Source organism: Chiloscyllium plagiosum, unplaced genomic scaffold (assembly GCF_037043375.1).
Source record: "Chiloscyllium plagiosum isolate Xiang-an unplaced genomic scaffold, Cpla_swu_hap1 HiC_scaffold_8, whole genome shotgun sequence".
Lineage (NCBI taxonomy): Eukaryota > Metazoa > Chordata > Chondrichthyes > Orectolobiformes > Hemiscylliidae > Chiloscyllium > Chiloscyllium plagiosum.
The window spans coordinates 15,086,289-15,108,670 of record NW_028270146.1 but is presented as its reverse complement, the minus strand read 5'-3'; the positions used below and the strand labels follow the sequence as shown (position 1 = coordinate 15,108,670).

The following is a 22,382-nucleotide window of genomic DNA, read 5'->3' as shown; positions in this document are numbered from 1 at the left end:
CTGCCTAGCTCCTTTTCCACCTATCCACTCCACCCTCTCCTCCCTGACCTATCACCTTCATCTCCTCCCCCTCTCACCTATTGTACTCTATGCTACTTTCTCCCCACCTTCACCCTCCTCTAGCTTATCTCTCCACGCTTCAGGCGCTCTGCCTTTATTCCTGATGAAGGGCTTTTGCCCGAAATGTCGATTTTGCTGCTCGTCGGATGCTGCCTGAATTGCTGTGCTCTTCCAGCACCACTGATCCAGAATCTGGTTTCCAGCATCTGCAGTCATTGTTTTTACCTCTAAAACAATGACCACGCTGACCAACTTAATATCTTGACAAAACTTTGATGGACAACCAAAATCAATGAAAAACAGTAAAGACCAGTCTATCCAAGCTGTCTCACACTAACAGCTCTTTCAACTACTTCCTGAAGCTCAATCTCTTCATTTGTCCCACTGCAGGAAAAGAATTTCCATCTTAGCTACCAATATTGATGTCTCCATAGTACCTCAACTGACACACCTGTAATCCCTGGTCTGATTGCATTTGATCTGCAGGACAGACTGTGGACCAATCCCGAGACTCTACTAGGATCAAACGCCTCACTAACATGACCCAACCCTCAGATTGGAATCAGACAAACCTCTTGTTTGACTGTAACAGGGACCTCTTTCTTGACTCTGGCAACAGCCCCTGACTGACCATAGTCCCCCTTGACCTTGCTACAGACTGCTTCATTTTGACTTCCAGTCATAGTCATTTGGGTGAAGGTCATGCAGCATTCGCCACATAAGCTGCTGGCATATGCTGTAGGTACTGACATAGACAGATGATGCCCTACAGTGGCACGTCCACCTTTTTGACTGTTCTGTGCTCCCCACTGTGATAAGGTGCTTGCCTATTCTTCTAGGCTAAAAATTAATGCAGGCCACAAAGTGTGGCAGCCCAAATAAGCAAGAAAGTGAGCAAGTACCCAGAAATCAAGCCAAGATGCATCCTATTTAAATGCATGAGTTGGTAGAAGAGCAGACATGATGATATGGTGAAGTTGGATAGTATATAGTGAGCCTGGTAGCTTGTCTATGTCAATTTGCATGTCGAATGGTTTCCAGAGGGCTGGTGGGGGCCACTTTGTGGTGGAGACAGAGTTGGTGAAGAAAGCTGGGGGAGGCAGTTGGTGAGCTGCAGCAGCTGGAGAATAGACATCAGGAGAGATATTGTTCAGTGTCTCAGGGAAGAAGAGAATCTGAACTGTTAACCAGGCTAACAAATACACAGAAATAAGTATTCACTGTTCAATAACAAGATTCTGAAGTTACAGCTTAAAGTTTATTGGGAAAATTGGGAACTTTTCTTGACATTGCGAGTCCTATGTTTTAATTCTCACTACATTTTCACTGTCAACAACTATTTTGGTGTGGCAAAAATAAATTGGAGGGCGTTTCAAGAAATTTTACCTAAAATAAACAAAATGCTACTTAATACTCTGACAGTATTCATGAAGAAGAAACATTGCTCACGTTTCAGCTTGACGATCCTGGATTTGTGCAAAGTCATGGACCCAAAGCATTAACTCTGCTCCTTTGTTTTGTTTTGGTATCTTCATATCCACAATTTTTTCCTTTTGTGCTCTGAAATGCTTTTTAAACAGGTGAAGTTCATATTTATAGTAGTTTAGTTGGCTTCGTTTATATGTTGGCTATATTTACTGCAAGGTAACTGCACTGCAATTAGAATGTAACTGTGCACTATCAACTGTAATAGCATGCATTTAATCTACATTAATCCTGACATGGGGCATTACTACCGGGCAATGAACACTTTGCGTTTCAGCGTATAGGTGTCAGGATGCTATCCTTAGTCTGCCTGAACCTTAAAACAGCTACAACTATTGGACACGGCTCCTGGCTGGAAACTTGTGGATACTTCTCGTGTCCTGGGAAAGTACATGTGCAAGACGTGTCATGAGCTAGCTCCGGGCTTTAATGATTAAGCAGCAGCTGGTGAAACTAAACCACATTTTCAAGGTTGAGTGCTACATTGGAAGAGGTTCAGAAGAAAAGTCTTTGATCTGAAATGTTAACTTTATCTCACTCTTCACAGTCGGTGCCAGACCTACTGAGTATTTCCAACAATTTCAGTTTATCGGTTTCAGAGTATTTTGCTTTTGATGTAGAGGAAAGTGGCATTAAAGTGAGAGATACACACAAAGTTTAAGTTTTGTAATCTACTTTTACCTGCATAATTTTTATATAAATATAAATTTGGCTTGAGGACAACAGATGGTTTGAATATTGAGAAGAAAATAGCTGGATTCAGACAAAGCCAAAGGGGGTGGATCTCAAAACTTCAATTGTCTTTTTGACAAAACTCCATTTAAAAAGGAGTGGGGAATCCTCCAAGTGTGGTTGATAACATTTCTCAAACATTACTAAACCAGATCATCTGACAGTTTCATCAACTGTGGTTTGTAGAACTTTGCTGTGTGCAAGTTGTTTGTCCTGCCTTCCTACAAAACAACCATGACTAGAATTTGAAGTCTTTTATTATTGGAGATGGTGAAAGATGCTATTAAATGCAAGTTCTTTTCATCATTTCAATTTGCTAGAGAGCCTTGGGAAACGATCACTGCAAGGATGAAAATGATGTAAAAATCTTCAGATGGGTGAAGATGCAAGTTCCACAATCAAAGTATTATAATGAACATAGAACATTCCAGCGCAGTACAGCCCTTCGGCCCTCGATGTTGCGCCGACCTGTGACATTAATCTGAAGCCCATCTAACCTACGCAATTCCATTCTCATCCATATGCCTATCCAGTGACCATTTAAATGCTCTTAAAGTTGGCAGGTCTGCTACTGTTGCAGGCAATGCGTTCCACATCTCTACTACTCACTTGAGTAAAGGAACTACCTCTGACATCTGTCCTATATCTATCACCCTTCAATTTGAAGCTATGTACTCTCGTGCTAGACAATGAGAGTTCAATGAAGGATATGTAACATTCATAATATTTGATATCAAAATACAACCCTAATGAAATAGATTATAAAACGCATTTAAATTTACAGTGTGTTGTAAAAAAAAACATTATGTTCTCTCCTTTCATATGCCACTGACTTGAATAACAGTAATAAGAAAATTGAAATTAGTCATTTATTCCCACATCCAAATAGCTTCTAGCTACAGAACAGCCAACCAAAATTATCAAAAACACCTACAATATGGCAACAGCTGATTCTGGTTACTGTTCCAATGTTCAGGTGTCACCAATTCAATCAATGCAATGGCAAGACATAAACACACAAGCCCAGACAAGTAGCTAGCTGACACATTAAACAAATTATGGTGTAGACTGGGAAAGGAACTTAGTTATATGCTATCTCTGTCTATGCATTTGCCAGCCAGTTATTTCCTCCAGTCATAGACATGTACAGCATGAAAAGAGACCCTTCGGTCCAACTTGTCCACGCCGACCTGATATCATAAACTAATCTAGTCCCATTTGTTTATTCCTTCCTACTTATATATCCATCCAAATGCCTTTTAAATGTTGTCATTGTATCAGACTCCACCACTTCCTCTAGCAGCTCATTCTATACAAGCACCACCCTCTGCGTGAAAAGTTGCCCCTTGGTTACCTTTTAAATCTTTCCCCTCCCATTCTAAACAGGAGACTGAAGTTGCAGGTTTAGTGAGCACAATATATGAAAGCCTGGTCAGAGTCAGTTCAAATTCAAATGCACTAACTCAAGGTAATTTGTTGCATTACAAAAAAGCCAAACATTATACAGTTTTAAGTTCCAAATGACAAAGGTTACAGGAATCTCAACTTCAAATTTTTAATTTTTTTTTAATATCGCTCCATCTCAAACAATAATAATAAATAATTCATAATAAAAGCACTAACTCTCCCTAGTTAGTGGTCACATATATGTTCAAAAGCAGAGGTGATGTTCTCATAAAAGGTGATAAAACATAGAACATAGAAGAATACAGCGCAGTACAGGCCCTTTGGCCCTTGATGTTGCGCCGATCAAAGCCCACCTAACCTACACTAGCCCACTATCCTCCATATGCCTATCCAATGCCCGTTTAAATGCCCATAAAGAGGGAGAGTCCACCACTGCTACTGGCAGGGCATTTCATGAACTCACGACTCGCTGAGTAAAGAACCTACCCCTAACATCTGTCCTATACCTACCACCCATTAATTTAAAGCTATGCCCCCTCGTAATAGCTGACTCCATACGTGGAAAAAGGAGATTACTGACCTCCAACAACCATAACCAGCTTGTTACGTGCCAGATATGACTCCAACCAGCAGAGAGTTTGCCCCCGATACCCGCTGATTCCCATTTTGCTGGGGCACCTTGATGCCACACTCAGCAAAATGTGGCCTTAACGTCAAGAGCTTTCACTCTGGAATTCAGCTCTTTCATCCATATTTGAACCAAGTCTGTAATGAGATTAGGAGTTGAGTGGTCCTGGCAGAATCCAAACTGGGTGTCACTGGGTGCTGCTTGTTGATGACATCTTACATCACTTTGCTGATGATCGAGAGTAGACTGACAGAATAGCATTTGGCTAGGTTGGATTTGTCCTTTCTGTGTACAGGACATACCTGGGCAATTTTCCACATGGTGCAAAGAACTTGGCTAGGGACGTTGCAGTTTCTGGACACAAGTCTTCAGTACTATTGCCAAAATGTTGCCAGGGCCCATAGCCTTAGCAATATCCAGTGCCTTCACCTGTTTCACGATAGCACATGGAGTGAACTGAATTGTCTGAAGACCGGTATTGTGATGTTGGGAAACACTGGAGCAAGTTGAGATGAATCATCTGCTGGGCAACTGTTCACTACCATTCACGACTGGACGGGCAGGACTGCAGAGCTTGGATTTGATCCACTGATCTCTTCATAGCCTTAAGAAAAAAATTACTGATCTGAGGGATTTTTGAAATTTTCTTTCAGTTCCAACAGCTTTTTTTAGGATGAGCACTCCAGATTTCCAGGAACATTTCTGCATTGAACAATCTCCCAACATCATATTCAAATAGTCTAGGCCATGTAGTTAAAAAAAAGTTGTTTCTTTGTTCTAAAGCCCTTCCACCAGACGAAACTGTTTCCATGCTCCCCATCCAACAGGTTAATAATCTGAAATACTTCACTTGAATCATTCTTTAACTTCACATGTTCAAGGGAATACAAGCCTGGTTTATAAACTGTCTTTCTCTAACGTAACCATCCTGAAGAGCAATTCAGAGATTTGAATGTAATAACCTGGACTATACGTAACTGCAGTTTCTTACAATGTCTACACAATATGAAGTGCTTTGGAACCACCTGAATTTATAAAAAAAGCATTATGCACAGTTTCTTATTAAATCGGACTTGATGATAATCAACTGAGCATCCATGTCCTCTTTTGTACAGAATGTTGAAGATTTACAACAAAGCAACTCTTTCTTTTTGGTCCTAAATTGCGGACACCTTATTGAGACTGAACCCTTTTGTTTTTAAGAACTTAGTCAGGGGAAATGTACTTTTCACAGTCATCCAATCAATCTCCCTTAAACATTTTCTAAGTTTCAAAGATCTCACAACTCATCCATCTACACGATACAGATTATTAACACACTGAATCTAGTTATGTGAATAGTTCCAGAGTCATCAAGAAATTATACTGGATTTGAAATATTAACTCTTTCTTTCTTCACAGATACTGCCAAGCCTACTGAGTTGCTCCAGCATTCTGTTTTGAATCTATTGAATAAGAGCCTAGTTTACTCAAACTCTTTTCATAGGATAACCTACTGGCCACAGAAATCAATATATTAAAGTTATGGCCTTCTGAATTTCACCTAAGCTCATTGGCAGAGATTTCGAGCATCGAGATTAGTGGTATAGCTTTTCAAGAATATGAAGATGGCTTAGATCTCACCCATGTTTAGTGCAAAGTGCAGTTTATTTATTCCTTTTCTTAAAAATAAAACTTCTTAAAAATTGGTTGGAGAAGGTGATGCTGCTCCAGTCCTGGGTTGTGATCTTAGGGAGTTCCAGGATTGTGACCCAACAATAATGAAGGAACAGCGATATAGTTCCAAGTCAGGACTGTGTGGGGCTTAGAGGGGAACTTGCAGGTGGCAGTGTTGACATGCCTCTGCTACACTATTTCTAGGTGGCAAAGGCTGTAGGTTTAGAAGGTGCTGTGGAAGGAGCCTTGGCGAGCTACTGAAATACTTGTAAATCTTACAGAATGCACACTGCCATTACTGTGTATAGGTGGTGAAGGGCACAGCACCTTCTCATGCAATCACAAAAGGTGTTAGACTTGCCCATTCTCCTCACTATCCCATGCCCCAGACATTTTTCACATGTAGCAGTATGTTACTTGCACTTCATCCAATTTGGTTTACTGTATTTGCTGCTCACCATGTGGTCTCCTCTACACTGGAGAAACAAATCGCAGACTGGGTAACTGCTTTGCAGAACATCCATGTTCTGCTCATAAAAATGACAAAGCTTCCAAACACCTATCACTTCAATACAGCACAGTGTTCCCATGCCAATATTCTTCTCTCAAGCCTGCTGCAGTGCTCAGAGAGCTCGACACAAGGTCTAGAAACAACATCTCATTTTCCACTTTGTGATTCTGCAGCCTCTAGGACTCAAAATTGGGACTCAATAATTTTAAAGCCTGATTTCACCTTTCCATGTTTTTACCCTCCCCCACACCCTGGTTCTTTCATGACACGGGTTGCTTTCAATATAACCAAACCATTCTCACCCTCTCTCAAGCCTTTTATCACATAACATGCTTTCGCAAGTCTGATCTACTCTCAGCTCTCATTATCACTTACTCAGCTTCTCGCTGGTTTACTATTAGCCCTTGTCTGCCTATCTCTTTCATACCTCTCCCACCCTCTTTGGGCTCCATCTCCACTTATCAATTCACCTCCCACATTTTTCTACCTTTTCTAGACTTCAGTTCTGATGAAGAATCACTGGCCTCGAAACATTAACTGCTTTCTCCCCACAGATGCCGCCAAACCTGCTGAGTTTCTCCACCAATTTCTGTTCCTATTTTGATTCTGTGACGATCACAAGTTTTTAAAGAAAAATGTTTAACAAACCAAAATTATTCTGCATCTACACTCATCTCTGTAAATTCTAGCAAAAAACTTGCGATTACAAATTATAAATCTTACGCCTTCAATTTCATTCCAAAAGTTCCAAATTAAGTGAAACTACTGCAGAGTGCAGAGAAAAGAGGTTAAAAATACAATTACTCTGCATATCAGTCTGCCCAGGCTTGTGATTATTCTTAGTACATAGATAAAGAATCAAATTGCTACTTCTGTTGCCACAGCAAGACTGCACATTCAGAAAATGTTGGAAAACTTTAGCTCTAGATCTGATAGCATCCAAAGGCCAAAAAAAGCAATCATTTTTCTCAGACAGATTTGAAAAATTCTATTTCTAGTATTTTCTATTTTAACTTGATTAGATTAGATTACTTTACAGTGTGAAAACAGGCCCTTCGGCCCAACAAGTCCACACCGACCCGCAGAAGCGCAACCCACCCATACCCTCCATTTACCCCTTACCTAACACTATGGACAATTTAGCATGAGATGGAAATGCGTTGCTGGAAAAGCGCAGCAGGTCAGGCAGCATCTAGGGAACAGGAGAATCGACGTTTCGGGCATTAGCCCTTCTTCAGGAAGGGCTAATGCCGGACAATTTAGCATGGCCAATTCACCTGGCCTGCACATCTTTAGACTGTGGGAGGAAACCGGAGCACCCAGAGGAAACCCACGCAGACACGGGGAGAATGTGCAAACTCCACACAGTCAGTTGCCTGAGGCGGGAATTGAACCCGGGTCTCTGGCGCTGTGAGGCAGCAGTGCTAACCACTGTGCCACCGTGCCGCCCACAAATATTTCCAATAACTGTATTCTTCTCCAATCTCTCTCTCGAGTTGGATGACGTAATACAGTACTTACATAGAGTCCATGAAATCATAGCTTTAAGAATTAAATCATTTTTTTGTTTGCATTGATGACATTCATTTTCAACTCAAAGATAGATCATTTATTTTTTTAAAAGTTTTGAAAATTTATTTCTAATTGTATGATTCAAATGAAAATTAGAATCATAGAGTCCCTACAGGGTGGAAGCAGGCCATTCGGTTCATCGGGTTCACACTAACACTAAAGAACATCCACTCCTTACCCTATAACCTACATTTCCCATGGTTAGCTTCTAAATTTTTCAAAATTTCATTTGGGGGACTTGGTCATCAATGGCTGGGCAGCATTGATAGCCATCCCTATTTACCCTTGAGGAGGTGGTGGTGAGCTGCCTTCTTGAATCACTGCAGTCCACTTGCTGTGGGTTGACCCGCAATGCAACTGGGAGTGAATTCCAGGGTTTTGACCCACCGACAGTGAAGGACGGTGGTATATTCCCAAGTCAGGGTAGTGAGCAACTTGGAGGGAACTTGCAGGTGATGGTGTTCCCAAATATCTGCTGTCTTCGTTCTTCTCGGTGGAACTGAGTGTGGGTTTGGATGGTGCTATCTAAGGATCTTTAGTGAATTTCTGCAGTTCACCTTGTAAATAGTACACACTTCTGCTACTGAGTAGCCAGTGGTATTTGGAGTGAATGTCTGTAGATGTGGTGCCAACTAACCGGGTTGCTTTAGATTAGATTACTTAGAATGTGGAAACAGGCCCTTTGGCCCAACAAGTCTACACCGCCCCGCCGAAGGCAACCCACCCATACCCCTACACTTACCTAACACTACGGGCAATTTAGCATGGCCAATTCACCTGACCCGCACATCTTTGGACTGTGGGAGGAAACCGGAGCACCCGGAGGAAACCCACGCAGACACGGGGAGAACATGCAAACTCCACACAGTCAGTCAGTCGCCTGAGGCGGGAATTGAACCCGGGTCTCTGGCGCTGCGAGGCAGCAGTGCTAACCACTGTGCCACCGTGCCGCCCACGAATGTTCTGGATGGTGTCAAGCTTCTTGAGTGTTGTTGAAGCTGCACCCATCCAGACAAGTGGAGAGTATTCCATCACACTGACTTGTATCTTGTAGATGGTGGATGGACTTTGGGGTGTCAGGAGCTGAGTTACTCGCCGCAGTATCTCCAGTCTCTGACCTGCTCTTGTAGCCAGTGTTTATGTGGTGAGTCCAGTTGAGTGTCTGGTCAAAGTTAACTCCCAAGGATGTTGATAGTGGGGGTTTCAATGATGGGAATAACGTTAAATGTCATGGGGCAGTGGTTAGAGTGTCTCTTATTGGTGATGGCCATTGTCAGGCATTTGTGTGGCGCAAATGTTACTTGCCACTTGTAGGCCCAAGCCTGGATACTGTCCAAAACCTGTTGCATTTGAGCATGGACTGCTTCAGTGTCCAAGGAGTCGCCAACGGTGCTGAACACTGTACAATCATCGGTGAACATCCTGACTTCTGATCTTATGACAGAGGATAGGTCATTGATGAAGCAGCTGAAGACTGTTGGCCCCAGGACACTACCCTGAGGAGCTTCTGCAGCGATATCCTGGAGCTGAGATGACTGACCCTCCACAACTACAACCATCTTCCTTTGTGTCAGGTATGACTCCAACCATCAGAGTGTTTGCGCCTTGATACCCACTGATTATAGTTTTGCCAGGGCTCCTTGATGCCATATTCGGTCAAGTGCGGCCTTGATATCAAGGGCTGTCGCTCTCCCCTCCCCTCTGGAATTCAGCTCTTTTGTCCATGTTTGAACCGAGGCTGTAATGAGATCAGGAGTTGAGTAAACTGGGTGTGGCTGAGCAGGCTGTTTCTGAGCAGATGCTGTTGGATAGCATTGTTGATGACCCCTTCCATCACTTTACTGATGATGTAGACTGATTGGGCGGTAATTGGCCGGATTAGATTTGTCCTGCTTTTTGTGTACAGAACATAGCTGGGCAAATTTCCACATTGTCGGGTAGATGCCAGTGTTATAACTGTACCAGAAAAGCTTGGTTAGGGGAGCAAGTTCTGCAGCACACATCTTCAGTAGTACTGCCAGAATGTTATCAGGGCCCATTGCCGTTGCAGCATCCAGCTGTTTCTTGATATCACGTGGAGTGAATCAAATTGGCTGGAGACTGGTATCTGTGATGCTGGGGACCACTGGAGGAGCCCGAGATGGATCATCCTTTGTGAACTTCTGACTGAAGATTGCTACGAATGTATCATCCTTATCTTTTGCACTGATGTGCTGGGCTCCTCCATCATTGAGGATGGGGATAATTGTGGAGCCTCTCCTCCAGTGAGTTGTTTTAATTGTCCACCACCATTCACGACTGGATGTGGAAGGACTGCAGAGCTTCGATCTGATCCACTGGTTGTGGGATCGCTTAGCTCTGCCTATCACTTGCTTTATGCTGTTTGGCACAGAAGTAGCCCTACATTTCTCACGGTTAATTCACCTAGCCTGCACAGCTGTGGACATTATGTGGAGTAGTCAGGTGAAACTGCTCATAAACAGCCCATCTGTGGACTGTAGGAGGAAACCAGAGCACTTGGAGGAAGCCCATGCAGGCAGGGAGAGACTGTGCAGTCAGTTGCCAGAGGGCTGATTCGAATCTGGATCCCTGGCACTATGAGGTAGCAGTGCTAACTGCTGAGCCCAAATAGTGTAAAGAAAATGGAAATATATCCAAGTAACCCCACTTCTTCATTTGCTTTGCCTTGAGGCAACCTTTCAGTTTATTTCTTGCTGGGTGCCTTTTATTAACTCCTACCACACTCGTCTTGATGTGAAAGTAGGAGAAACTTGATATGGAGGTACATGACTCCAGCTTGACAGCTCAGAAACATCAACATGGAGGCTTGTACCAGAAGAGAGTGTTGAGAAAACCAATCTGATTATCTGTTTACCTCCATTTCTGACTGCTAAAATGTTTTCCTTCAATGATAAGAAACATCTTCTGAGAGGCAGAGTATTACGCATGCCAATTCTGAAATATTCTTGAATATACCATTTCTTGCAATCTGCCCTTTGAAGAATTATACTTGCCAACATTTCGTCTGATTTTTAGCCAATCTAGCTATTCCTAATCCAAAAGTTTGTTTCCCTAATTTCTTGATTACACACAGCAGAAAACATACTAAAGCTTTTTGAATAATGTGGTCACAGATTACAGGAGACCGCATCGAGTAGTTCTGGTTGATAGCCAATTTTCTTCACTTTAAAACAAACCACCTTTGCTCCCATGACTGAAACTTTGATGAGGTTAATGATCTCCTCAGCTCTCAGGATTTCTTTTGCCACTTTCAGATTTAGAAAATCATGTTGATTATGGATCTGCCAATTCTGAAACATAATGGGATTCAGGATAAATGTGTTCAGCCAGGATTGCAATCTGACACAAGAGCAACATGGGCTAATACAATTTTCAGCATTGCTCAACAGGAAATACCTTGGTAGCTGGTTCCCTTATTTTTCCACAACATAATAAGCTTTGCATCATGTGTATCCAGAGTCACTGACCCTCCTTCCAGCAGGGCCAGAGGTCTATGTAAATGCAGGACTGCTATTTTCCCCACAGTTGATGAGTTCACACAGCTGGTCAAATGTCCCTCAATTTGAGGATGAGATCTACTCAGTCACAGGTTTCACGTGACTGAAATGCTGATTCTCAACTCACAGAACTTTAGATTCATGGGACAAGATATCTCATAAGATAGAGATCTGCAGTTCAGGATTTGCTTCTTTTAATTTCCTATTCTGCCAGTGCTTTGCCTCAGGATTAAGGTATTTGGATTCAACATATAGGAACATAAGTGCAGTAGTCAGCCATTCAACCACTCGAGGCTGCTGTGCCATTTTGGATCATGGCTGTTGATGCACCTCAATGATTTATGCCAGCACTATTCCCACATTCCTGATGATATTAGTAATTAAAACTTGCATAGCCTTCTGGGGTGAGAATTCCAAGCATTAACCATGCTCTGAGTGAAGAGGTTTCTCATCTTAGAAACAGGAAAATACAAGGAATAGACCATTCAGCTTTCAAGCTTGCTCAACCATTCAAAACGATCAGGGCTGATCAAAGGTACTCAGCAGTAACCTGTTCCCACTTTCTCACCAGACTTTGGAAACAATTTAGCCCCAAGAACTATGTTTAATTCTTTCATAAAAATGTACAATATTTTGGCCTTAACCACATTGGTGGTCGAGAATTTCAGATGCTCCTTGTTTGGGGGGAGGAAATTTCTCCACTCAATCCTAAATGGCCTATCTTAGACTATGACCTATTTTGGGAGTCCCTAGTCACCAGGAATATCCTTCCTGCATTTAGCTGTCTTGTTCGGTTAGAATTTTATAAGTGTCTGCGAGATAGCACCTCATTTTTCTAAACTCCAGTCTCTCTTCATACATCAATCCTACCATTCCAAGAATCAGCCTGGTAAGGCTTTGCCATGCTTTGTGCAGAGCCAGAATATCCTTCCTCAGATAATGGCAACTAAAGCAGCTCATAATAGTTTAGGTATGGTCTCATACCTTCAGTAATGATCTAGTGGTATTAGCGCTAGCCTATTAATATAGACTCTCTGCTAATGTTCTGGAATCCTAAGTTCAAATTCCACCATGAATTCAATTCAAAACAAAACAAAAAGTCTGGAATTCAAAATCTACTGATATGACCTTTGCTGACCTGTTAGGGAAGTACATAAACCACCCTCACCTGGCCTGGCCTATATGCGACTCCAGGCCCACAGCAATGTGGCTGACTCTCAAGTGACCTCTGAAATGGCCTAGCAAGCCACTCAGTTCAAGGACAGCTAGGACCAGGCAATATAAATGTGGGCCAGCCAGCAATACCCACATCCCATGAGTCAATGAAAAAAATATCCCGTTTCATTGCACAAAGACATCCCTGCTCTTATATTAGAATCCTCATACCAAGGCTAACATACCACTTGGCCTTCTGCCACATCTGCATCTTGCTTTCAGTGACTGATGCACAAGAACATCCAGACCTCTTGCATCGGCCATTTTCACAATCTATCGCTGTTCCAATAATAATCTGCCTTCCTGTTTTTGTTCCCATAGTAAGTAACATCACATTATACATCATGTCACACACTTTTCCACTTACTCAACATGTCTAAAACAAAGGCCTAAATTACATGCCTTTTATTCTGAGACTGTGCCCCCTGGCTCTACAACTCACAGCCAAGGGAAACATCCTTTCTGCATCTACTCTTCTAAGTTTTTAAGAGATTGCCTCTCATTCTTCTAAACTCAAAAGAATACAGGACAGTCCACAATCCCAGGAATCAGTCTAATGAACGTCTGCTGTACTTCCTGCACAACAAATATATCTTTCCTTAAGTGAGGGATTATGGCAGTGGTAGAATCCCTACCTCTGGGCTAGAAGATCCAAATTCAACTCCCACTTGCCTCGTATGTACCATAGGTGAAAGTGAGAACTGCAGATGTTGGAGATCAGAGTCAAGATTAGAGCGGTACTAGAAAAGCACAGCAGGTCAGGCAGCATCCGAGGAGCAGGAATATCAACATTTCAGGCAAAAGCCCTTCATCAGGAAACGTCGATTTTTCCTGCTCCTTGGAGGCTGGCTGATCTGCTGGACTTTTCCAGCATCACACTAATCTTGATTCATATGTGCCATAATATATCTTTTATGTTGTTATAAAAATAAGTTTTCAAAAGCAAGAGGAACAGAATGGCAAAATACTCCAAGGGCGGTCTAATCAGTGTTTACTGGTCATCTGTTCGCTGGTGTATATCTACTTGATATGCAACTGAAACTAAGATGTCTTTACTCCTATGCTCAAATTCTTTTGCGATAAAGACGAGCATACCATTTGTTTTCCAAATCGCTCACTAAACCTGCTTGCTTGCTTTCAGCTACTTATGAAGGACATCGCAACCAATTTGTACAACAACAGCACCAGGGTCCCAGGTTCAATTCCAGCCTCGGGAAACTTTGTCTGTGGAGTTTGCACATTCGCCTCGTGTCTGCGTGGGTTTCCTCCCACAGTCCAAAGATGTGCAGTCAGGTGAATTGGCTATGCTAAATTGCCCATAGTGTTAGGTGCAACAGTCAGAGGGAAATGGGACTTACTCTTCGGAGGGTAGGTGTGGACTTGTTGCACCAAAGGGCCTGTTTCCACACTGTAGGGAATTAATCTAATCTAATCTAATCAACAATTTATTTAGACAACTGAAAAAAATCATGCTTTTGTTCCTCCAACTAAACCCCACTGATCCACTGTGTAATCCATCTGCCACACACCTGCCCACATACTCAGTCTATCCAAATGGCCTCTTTGCATCTTCCTGAACACATTCCCACCAAATTTGGTACCATCTAAGAACTGAAATAATTCAATTCGTCCTCATTGAAATGTAGATAGTGGAAAGATTAGGGCCTGAGCACTAATCCTTGCAGTACACATGGTCACAGCCCAAGAATGACCCATCTATTCCTCCTGTTTTTTTTGCATGGTAACTAATTCGCATTCCATGTTAGTGTATTAACCACAATTCTTTAGTTTTGTTTACTAATCTCCAGTGAGAAGTGAATCAAGAGCCTACTGAAAATCTGAACATATCAACTGATTCCTCCTTATCAACACTTCTAGCAACATCCTTTAAAAATCAGGTTTGTCAGACATTATTTCACCTTAGCTTCACCCAAACAAAATCAACACCCTTTTCTTCTGATCAACGATTCTTACAAATGTACTGATCCCACCTCTTATAATCAGCCTGCTTTTCCTTCCTAAATATTCTTCAGAGTTCAGTTCTCAGACTTAGTCACCCTGTAGCCATGTCTCAATCATATCAATTAAATTATACTTCTACCAGCACCACCAATTAACCTAACTTGTTACAAATTCTGCATGCATTCAGAAAGGACACTTAATTCTGCCTTTTTCATATTACTCTGTAATTTGATCCTGGTTATATTTGGCACTTCCCATTACCAGCTTTGATTTTCTTCTGAACTTCCCAAGTTACCAACCCCTGACAAGCGATCTTAAATCCCCTGAAAAAGCACTAGCAGATCTCTTCAGAGAATATTAATCCTAGTGCTGTTGCGATACAACCAGTCCTCCTCCTCGGGCAACATTTAAAAGGCATCTGGATGGGTTAGTCTGAAGGTTAAAAATGCGTTGCTGGAAAAGCGCAGCAGGTCAGGCAGCATCAAAGGAGCAGGAGAATCAACGTTTCGGGCATAAGTCCTTCTTCAGGATTCCTGAAGAAGGGCTTATGCCCGAAACGTCGATTCTCCTGTTCCTTTGATGCTGCCTGACCTGCTGCGCTTTTCCAGCAACACATTTTTAAGCTCTGATCTCCAGCATCTGCAGTCCTCACTTTCTCCAAGTTAGACCGAAGGGTCTGTTTCCGTCCAGTACATCTCTATGACTGGTCAGACCTACCCCAGAATGGTCCTAGGTACCAGCAATCCAACCTAAAGACATCCAATCTTGCACCATTAGTTCAGTCACATGTTCAAACTCAAACTTTATATATCTATATTCAATAGCACTTGACGTTGGGAGTAATCCTGAGATTGCTACCGTACAGATCTTGAATGGGACCCAAAATCTACTTTCTCCAGGACTTTTTTTTCCTATATCATTGATACCACTGTGATGCCAAGCACCACTCTGGTTCTTCACCTTCACGTAAACAAATGCCTTCCAGTAACACCAAGGAGGCAACATACCATTCTGCAGTCTCAATTACTGGCACAGAAACAACTGGCACTTCCACAATTTCAGTGTAGCTTGGTGAATAAGTTATTATTTTAACCAATTGGTAGCAAGCTCCTCCTGGCATTGTCACTTCTGCCACATTTCAACAAGAGCTTCATTGCCTTGGTAGCATTCTTTTTTCTCCTCTTGGACCTTGCCCATTTAAGTGTTGAGAAAATAAGAGCCAGAGAGGGAGGAAATTTGCAGTCATCCAGATATTGCATCCAGTTCATCAGGTGATTGTGCAGGGGTTATGCCGGAATGCTTATAAAGCTAGCTTCCAGCAGGACACTACTGCCTGTTCCATGTTCCTCCCACTGAATCCAGAGAACGCAAAAAAATGCTAGTGAAATTTTTGAGCTCATTTCACTTATAGTAGACCATGTCTCACTATTGTACAGGACTAAGCTGACAACAAATACTCTGTAGCTATTCTAAAGTGAACCTGCTCAGACATGTTATGACATATCCAGAACAGGTAAGGCTGAACCAGGATCTTTGGGCCCATAGGTTGGGACATGACTATTGCACCACATGAGCCCTAAAGTGGAACCAGCTCAACCCTCAGGATGCTCAAACCCAGGCCTCTACAGATTGGATCTGAACACCAGCAGAATTAACAGCTGGGACATATTGTCATACTACAACCAGTCTGCAGACAGACTTCTATTGTCAAGCACTTACTGCTGTAGTTTATTGAAACTAGAGCTTGCACAGATAATCCATCACCATTTGAGGTAATAAATAGCTGAACAGGTTAGATGCTTTTATTAATTTGAGTTTAGAAGAATGAGATTATTGAAACAGAATTTGAAAAGGCATGACAGGATTATGTTTGACTAGTTTGGAAAATGTCAAAGTTACAGAATAAGGGAACACATTTAAAACAGACATGCAGGAATTTCTTCTCCAAGGTTACTGAACACTTGGAATCCTCTATTCCAGAGTATTATGAAGACAGGGTCAGTGATAGCATTTTTAAGAGGTGGGAAACCAGTTTTTTTTGAAGACATCAAGAGTTGATGTCTATGTTGAGCTGGCATGAAAGAAATTTGCAGTCTGGGGCAGATCAGCCATAATCTTGTTTAGAAGCAGAGTTTAAAAATCACATGACACCAGGTTATAGTTCAAGAGGTTTATTTGAAATTGCAAGCTTTCAGAGGCAGCCTCCTTTGTCAGGTACAGTGAGAGGGCGCACACTGACAGTTTAAAGGCAAAGATCAAAAGATCATTAATTGGTGTAAGTGGAGTGAACAAATTTAAAATGGATGATAGAGAACTGTTAGAAAGGAGATACAAGTTTCGATCAAGATGCAAATATCATCTCTCTGCCTGCGTGCCCTCTTTCACTAATTCAAAATGAGGAACCGCTCCGAAAGTTTAAGATTTCAAAGAACAAAGAAAATTACTGCACAGGAACAGGCCCTTCAATCCTGCGCTGATCCAGATCCTCTATCTAAACCTGTCACTTATTTTCTAAGGATCTGTGTCCCTCTGGTCCCTGCACCATCTTAAACACCACTATGCCCACCTCTACCAGCAACACATTCCAGGGACCCACCATCCTCTGTATAAAGAACTTTCCACACAACTCCCTTAAACTTTTCCCTCACCTTGAACTTGTGACTCTTAGTAATTAAGTCCACCACTCTGGGAAAAAGCTTCTGCTATCCACCCTGTTTATACCTCATGATTTTATAGATTTTATAAATCAGGTCCCCTCAAACCTCCATCTTTCTAATGAAAATAACCCTAATCTACTGAACCTCTCTTCATAGAGAGTGTCCTCCATACCAGGCAACATCTTGGTGATTCTCCTATGCACCCTCTCCAAAGCATCCACAAACTTTGGGTAAGGTGACAACTAAAACTATGCAAAATTCCAAATGGAGCCAAACCAAAGTCCTATATAACTATAACATGACCAGCCAACTCTCGTACTCAATATCCCATCTGATAAAGGAAAGCATGCCATCTGCCTTCTTGACCACTATCAATGCCCGTTGCCACCTTCAAGCTACAATAGACATGAACACCCAGATCTCCCTGTACAGTTTTGCCAAGGCTTTTCCATTTACCATATTGTTTGCTTTTGAATTGGATCTTCCAAAATACATCACCTTGCATTTGTCAGGCTTGAACTCCATCTGCCATATCTCTGCCAAACGACACTATCTCTATTCTGCTGTATTCTCTTACAGTCCCCTTCACTATCTGTTACTCCACCAATCTTAGTGTCATCTACAAACTTGCTAATCAGAGCACCTATACCTTCCTCCAAATCATTTATGTATATCACAAATAACCAAAATCCCAATACAATCCCTGTGGAACACCATTGGTCAGTTCTCCATTGAGAAATGCCCTTCCACTCCTCCTGTCTCCTGCTGAAAGGTGATTGAGTTTCTCAGTATTGCAGATGCCACTTTAAGAAGTAAACAAATTGGTGAGTGCAGAAATGATTTACAAGGTTGGTTCCAAAGACAAGGAGTTTGGTTATGAGAAGGTTGGAGAGAAGGCAGCGAAGGGGACATTGAGGTTTTCAAAATCTTGTGCACTAAAAGTAGATAGGCAGAAACTGTCACCACTAGCAAAAAAGAACATTAGAGGGAACAGTCTGCAAAAAGCACAATAGTGAAACAAAAAACTTTTTTCACTCAGCAAACCGTTGAGATGGAATTCAATTGAGGAAGGCATCAGATGATTATTTGGATGGAAACCATAGGCAAGGATTTGGATAAAGCAGATGAGCACTGTCGCCTCGCAGCAACTTAAGTCACAGACACAATGGGCCACATTGCCACCTTTATACTGTTACTTCTGATTCTGAAGTTGCAGACGTGAATTGGAAATTTCCAAGATGCACAGGGCAGATTGAGTGGAAAAAAACAAATCATGTAAAAATTTAACATTGAAAAGTGAGAGCATCCACTTGAGAAAGACAAATCAAAAGTGTTGTTAGTGGTGACAGAATAAGTACTGCTTAGGAGTTTGTGCCCAGAAAACAAACTAGGATTTAACAAGATTTTCAAGTTATATAACTTCTTTAAAGTAGTTGCAATATTCCAAGGTACTTCACAGGAGCATTATGAAACAATGCATCACAACATTTTAGGTCAGATGACAAAAATCTGATCAGAAGCAAGTCTTAAAGAGTGCCTCTGAAAAGAGATAAGGAGAGAATTTCAGAGTTTGGGGAAAGAGACAGTAGAATCATAAATGGTGAAGCAATTTAATTGGGAAGGCACAAGAGGCCAGAGTTGGAGGAGTGTAGGTGTCTAACAAGTTGAGAGGATGGAGGAGTGTATAGACTTTTGAATGGGAGCCAATGCAAATCAGCAATCACAGATTTGATGGACTTGCTGATTGAAGTTTAAGACAAGTTTTAGTCAGCATCAAGTTTACTAGTATAAAGTATGAGACACCCAGGTGCGTGGGCAATAGTCAGGTCTAGAAAGTACAACAAAAATGATTAAGTGTTAGCTTTTATGCAAAAGTAAGTGAAATTCAAAAGTGAGGAAGCAATGTGTCTGTTCTAACAGAATTTGCTCGTTTATTTGGAGTAGCATATGGAATTATAGGCATTGAATGTAAATTTGTTTCAGAAGGGATACAACTTAGCCTGCTACACTCAAGGACACCATGACAACAGGTTGCATAACATTAGCTTGTAACCTCTTGTTTAAATGGCTGTGAACTACTAATGAAATAATTGAGGCAAACAGTGTAGAAAAGCAGCCATTTTGTTTGCTCAAAAGTCCATAGTACAAGGGCATAGTCTTAAAATGAGAGCTACGTCAAAGCAAAAATTAGAGCATATTTCTACTCAAAGGGTACTGAAAATCCAGCCTCCAAAATATCAGGAACATTGCATCAATTTAAAATTTTGCCTAGCAAGAATGGCAACGAGTAAAGACTGACGAGTGGAGACAGTGTTACAAACCAGCATGACCTAATTAAATAGCAGAAACGAGCCGAGAAACTAAGTGATCTACTTGTGTTCCTCCTCCTTACAGGAACAGTTGTACTTGGGGAAGTTTTCTTAAACCCTGAAAATGTGTTGCTGGAAAAGCACAGGTCAGGCAGCATCTTAAATGCTGCCAGACTATTTTCAGAAAACTGTTTTAATTACAAGTCCCCTGAAAATGCTAAGAGTTTAAACTAACGTAAAGATGACATTTTAAAATAAGAGCAATAACAGTAAAACATCTAATGAAAACAAAATTATATTTACCTTAATGCTACATAGACATTTGTGTAATTAGATGATTCACCTCACTAAGACTGAGAATTAAATATTCTCCAACTGAAATTTGAAAAAGCTATCCAATTCATCCCATGGGCCTGCCCTTATTGCCCACCGTGTGTTATGCAAATTCAACCCCAGCTCCCACTTAAGTATTTCTCTACATTTAGAGAAAGTATCATTCTGGCTAAACAGTTAACAACATGCCAATGGAATTAAAAAGTTGAATTGAGAAAACATTTGCTTCAGATTTTCAACATTAGTATTTTCATTTTAGAAAAAATGGTTTATTGTTAATGCATCTTGGTTGAATTACAGATGCAAAGAAAAATGCTGTGCTGAAAAAGGGGCTGTTGCAGGTTGGAATGCACATTCACAGACTGAACACTAGAGCTCACCGCTCAAGGAACGCTCACGGCCTCCCACAAGAAAAATAGAGAAAAAAAATTAGACAATTAGGGATAAGGATGGAAGGCAAAGGAAGGTTTGTCAAGGTAGATGAGTCACAACATAAACAGATCAAGGGAACACATGTCAGCAGGCTGTTTACCCTTGGGCCTTGCAGCTGCTGTTAAGCCTCCCTCTCCCCACTTGCTTGCACAGCCCTCACCAGTCTGGCCTCTTATACGCAGAGGGCCCCCTCATCTCGTGACGTAGAGCTGGCAAGCACATCCCCACCATGCAACCGAGATTATAATAGAGGAGGCCGTCTAGCAGCGAGGGGAAAGACAGGAGAGAGGGGGAAGGCAGGCACAAACAGCAGGCCATCCTCCACCACAAAACATTAGCTTACGGAGCAGAGACGAGGGACTGCAGACACCAATTTACCAGACTTTTACCACAAAAGGCAGAGGAGGGTGAAAAATAGGAGTAAAATATCTTCAGGGCCCTGAGAAAGGGGAAGAAAGCATCTCATGCCTCACCTTCAGACCAGCAACAGAATGTTTTTTAAAAATCAGCCAGGAAACAAAATGGTTCATCAGCAAACAGTGCAGCCTCCATCACCCTGTGTTTCTCTAGAGGATTGTGTTGGTGTTTGTTTTATTTTTAAAAATTGTTCAAAAATAAGTTTATATTTTTAAACTTGAAATCTGAAGTAAGTTTGTAATATTCAGATCTACTCAAAAAAGTCAAAATCTTAGTGCTTTTCTTGGCTTCAAACTTGATCCACACACACCCACCCATGTATACAGCTAAAGTAGCTTCTGAATTGTAATTTTCAGGCAAAAGTCACCTCATGAATTGAGTTTTTTTATTAACATTCTTTATGATGAGCAACCCAACAATTGAATCTTCCTCCCCATTCCATTTCTTTCCCAAGCCACTTTAGCAAGCACCACAACTTAAAAATGTAATTGCTAATCAAGACAAAAGAAATTGTCTGGAGAGATAGATGTAAAATGTGGGGGGTTTTTTCCTCCATCTGCCAGTAAAAAGTAAAACTCCAGCCACAGCTCTCAACAAAACAAAAATCCCCACAGTTTGTTCAAGATATGGCTTGCTTAGGTCTAGTTATTTAAAAAGGCTGTTGGGGGAATAGGGAGTCAAATCTTGCTTTTTAAAAAAATTGTTTCATTCCTTCACCTCCCCCCCTACCCACACTTTCAAATTCCAACAAGTTCTCACTTTGCGGAATTTTGCTTAAATTTCCCCAGGTCAGAGAAAAACAAACAAAACACTACTTTTCACCTTTGTTTTTTTTAAGAAAAAAGGAAGTAGAAATAAAAAAAAATCGTTTTCATCCTGGGTAGTGGTTAAAACAGATTTTAATGAAAAGTATAAATGTTTTTTTCAAAATATATATAATGGTTCCCATCTTAAAGTCTCTTTTATTTTCGGAGGATTAAAAAAAACAACCACGCTCAACACACAAAAAAAAATCTTACCACCGGGTTTGAGTTGGCCGAACTCGCCATGTGGATACGGAGGAGAATTTAAATGAAATATCCAGATGAGGTGGTTTGTTTTTTTGGTCAAGAAAAAGATTTTCTTTTTAAAACAAAAATAAAAATCGACTAATATTTTATTTTGGCGGTGCTGCCTGGAGCGGGCTTGGGAAAGCCGTCCGTCCTCTTCCAGCGAGCGCTTATATACTGCCGAATGGAGCTTCAATTGCCGCTATAGGGAGGGTCCGGCAAATGAGGCGCTGCGTCAGCGCCTTCCCTCCCTCCACCCCCAGTCATCTCGCGAGAGTACCCAGCGCCACATCCGGGTCTCGCTCCTCCCGCGGGCATGCCGGGCGTTGTAGTCTTTCATCTTCCCGCCGCCATGTTTAACCCCCGGTTTCCACAACACCATCCATCATGGCATTCCCCACGGTGCGGGAAGAGTGCTCACTGGCCCTCAGGAGAGACC

The 22,382-nt window shown here is 41.7% G+C and overlaps 1 protein-coding gene across 3 annotated transcripts in view; it reads right to left on the bottom strand.

Moving 5' to 3' along the window:
* Positions 1-22,118, bottom strand: part of gtf2a1 (general transcription factor IIA, 1) — a 72,831-nt gene extending 50,713 nt beyond the window's left edge. The window contains exon 1 of one of the 3 annotated variants that reach the window (XM_043696979.2): positions 21,914-22,118. In XM_043696979.2, coding sequence (XP_043552914.1) covers positions 21,914-21,943 — 30 coding nt within the window. In that variant the 5' untranslated portion in view covers positions 21,944-22,118. Of the gene's footprint in view, positions 1-1,509; positions 1,655-21,913 lie in introns of those variants that run through there. The other 2 variants (XM_043696978.2, XM_087989603.1) reach the window with 2 other exon arrangements.
* Between the last annotated feature and the right edge of the window lie 264 nt (positions 22,119-22,382).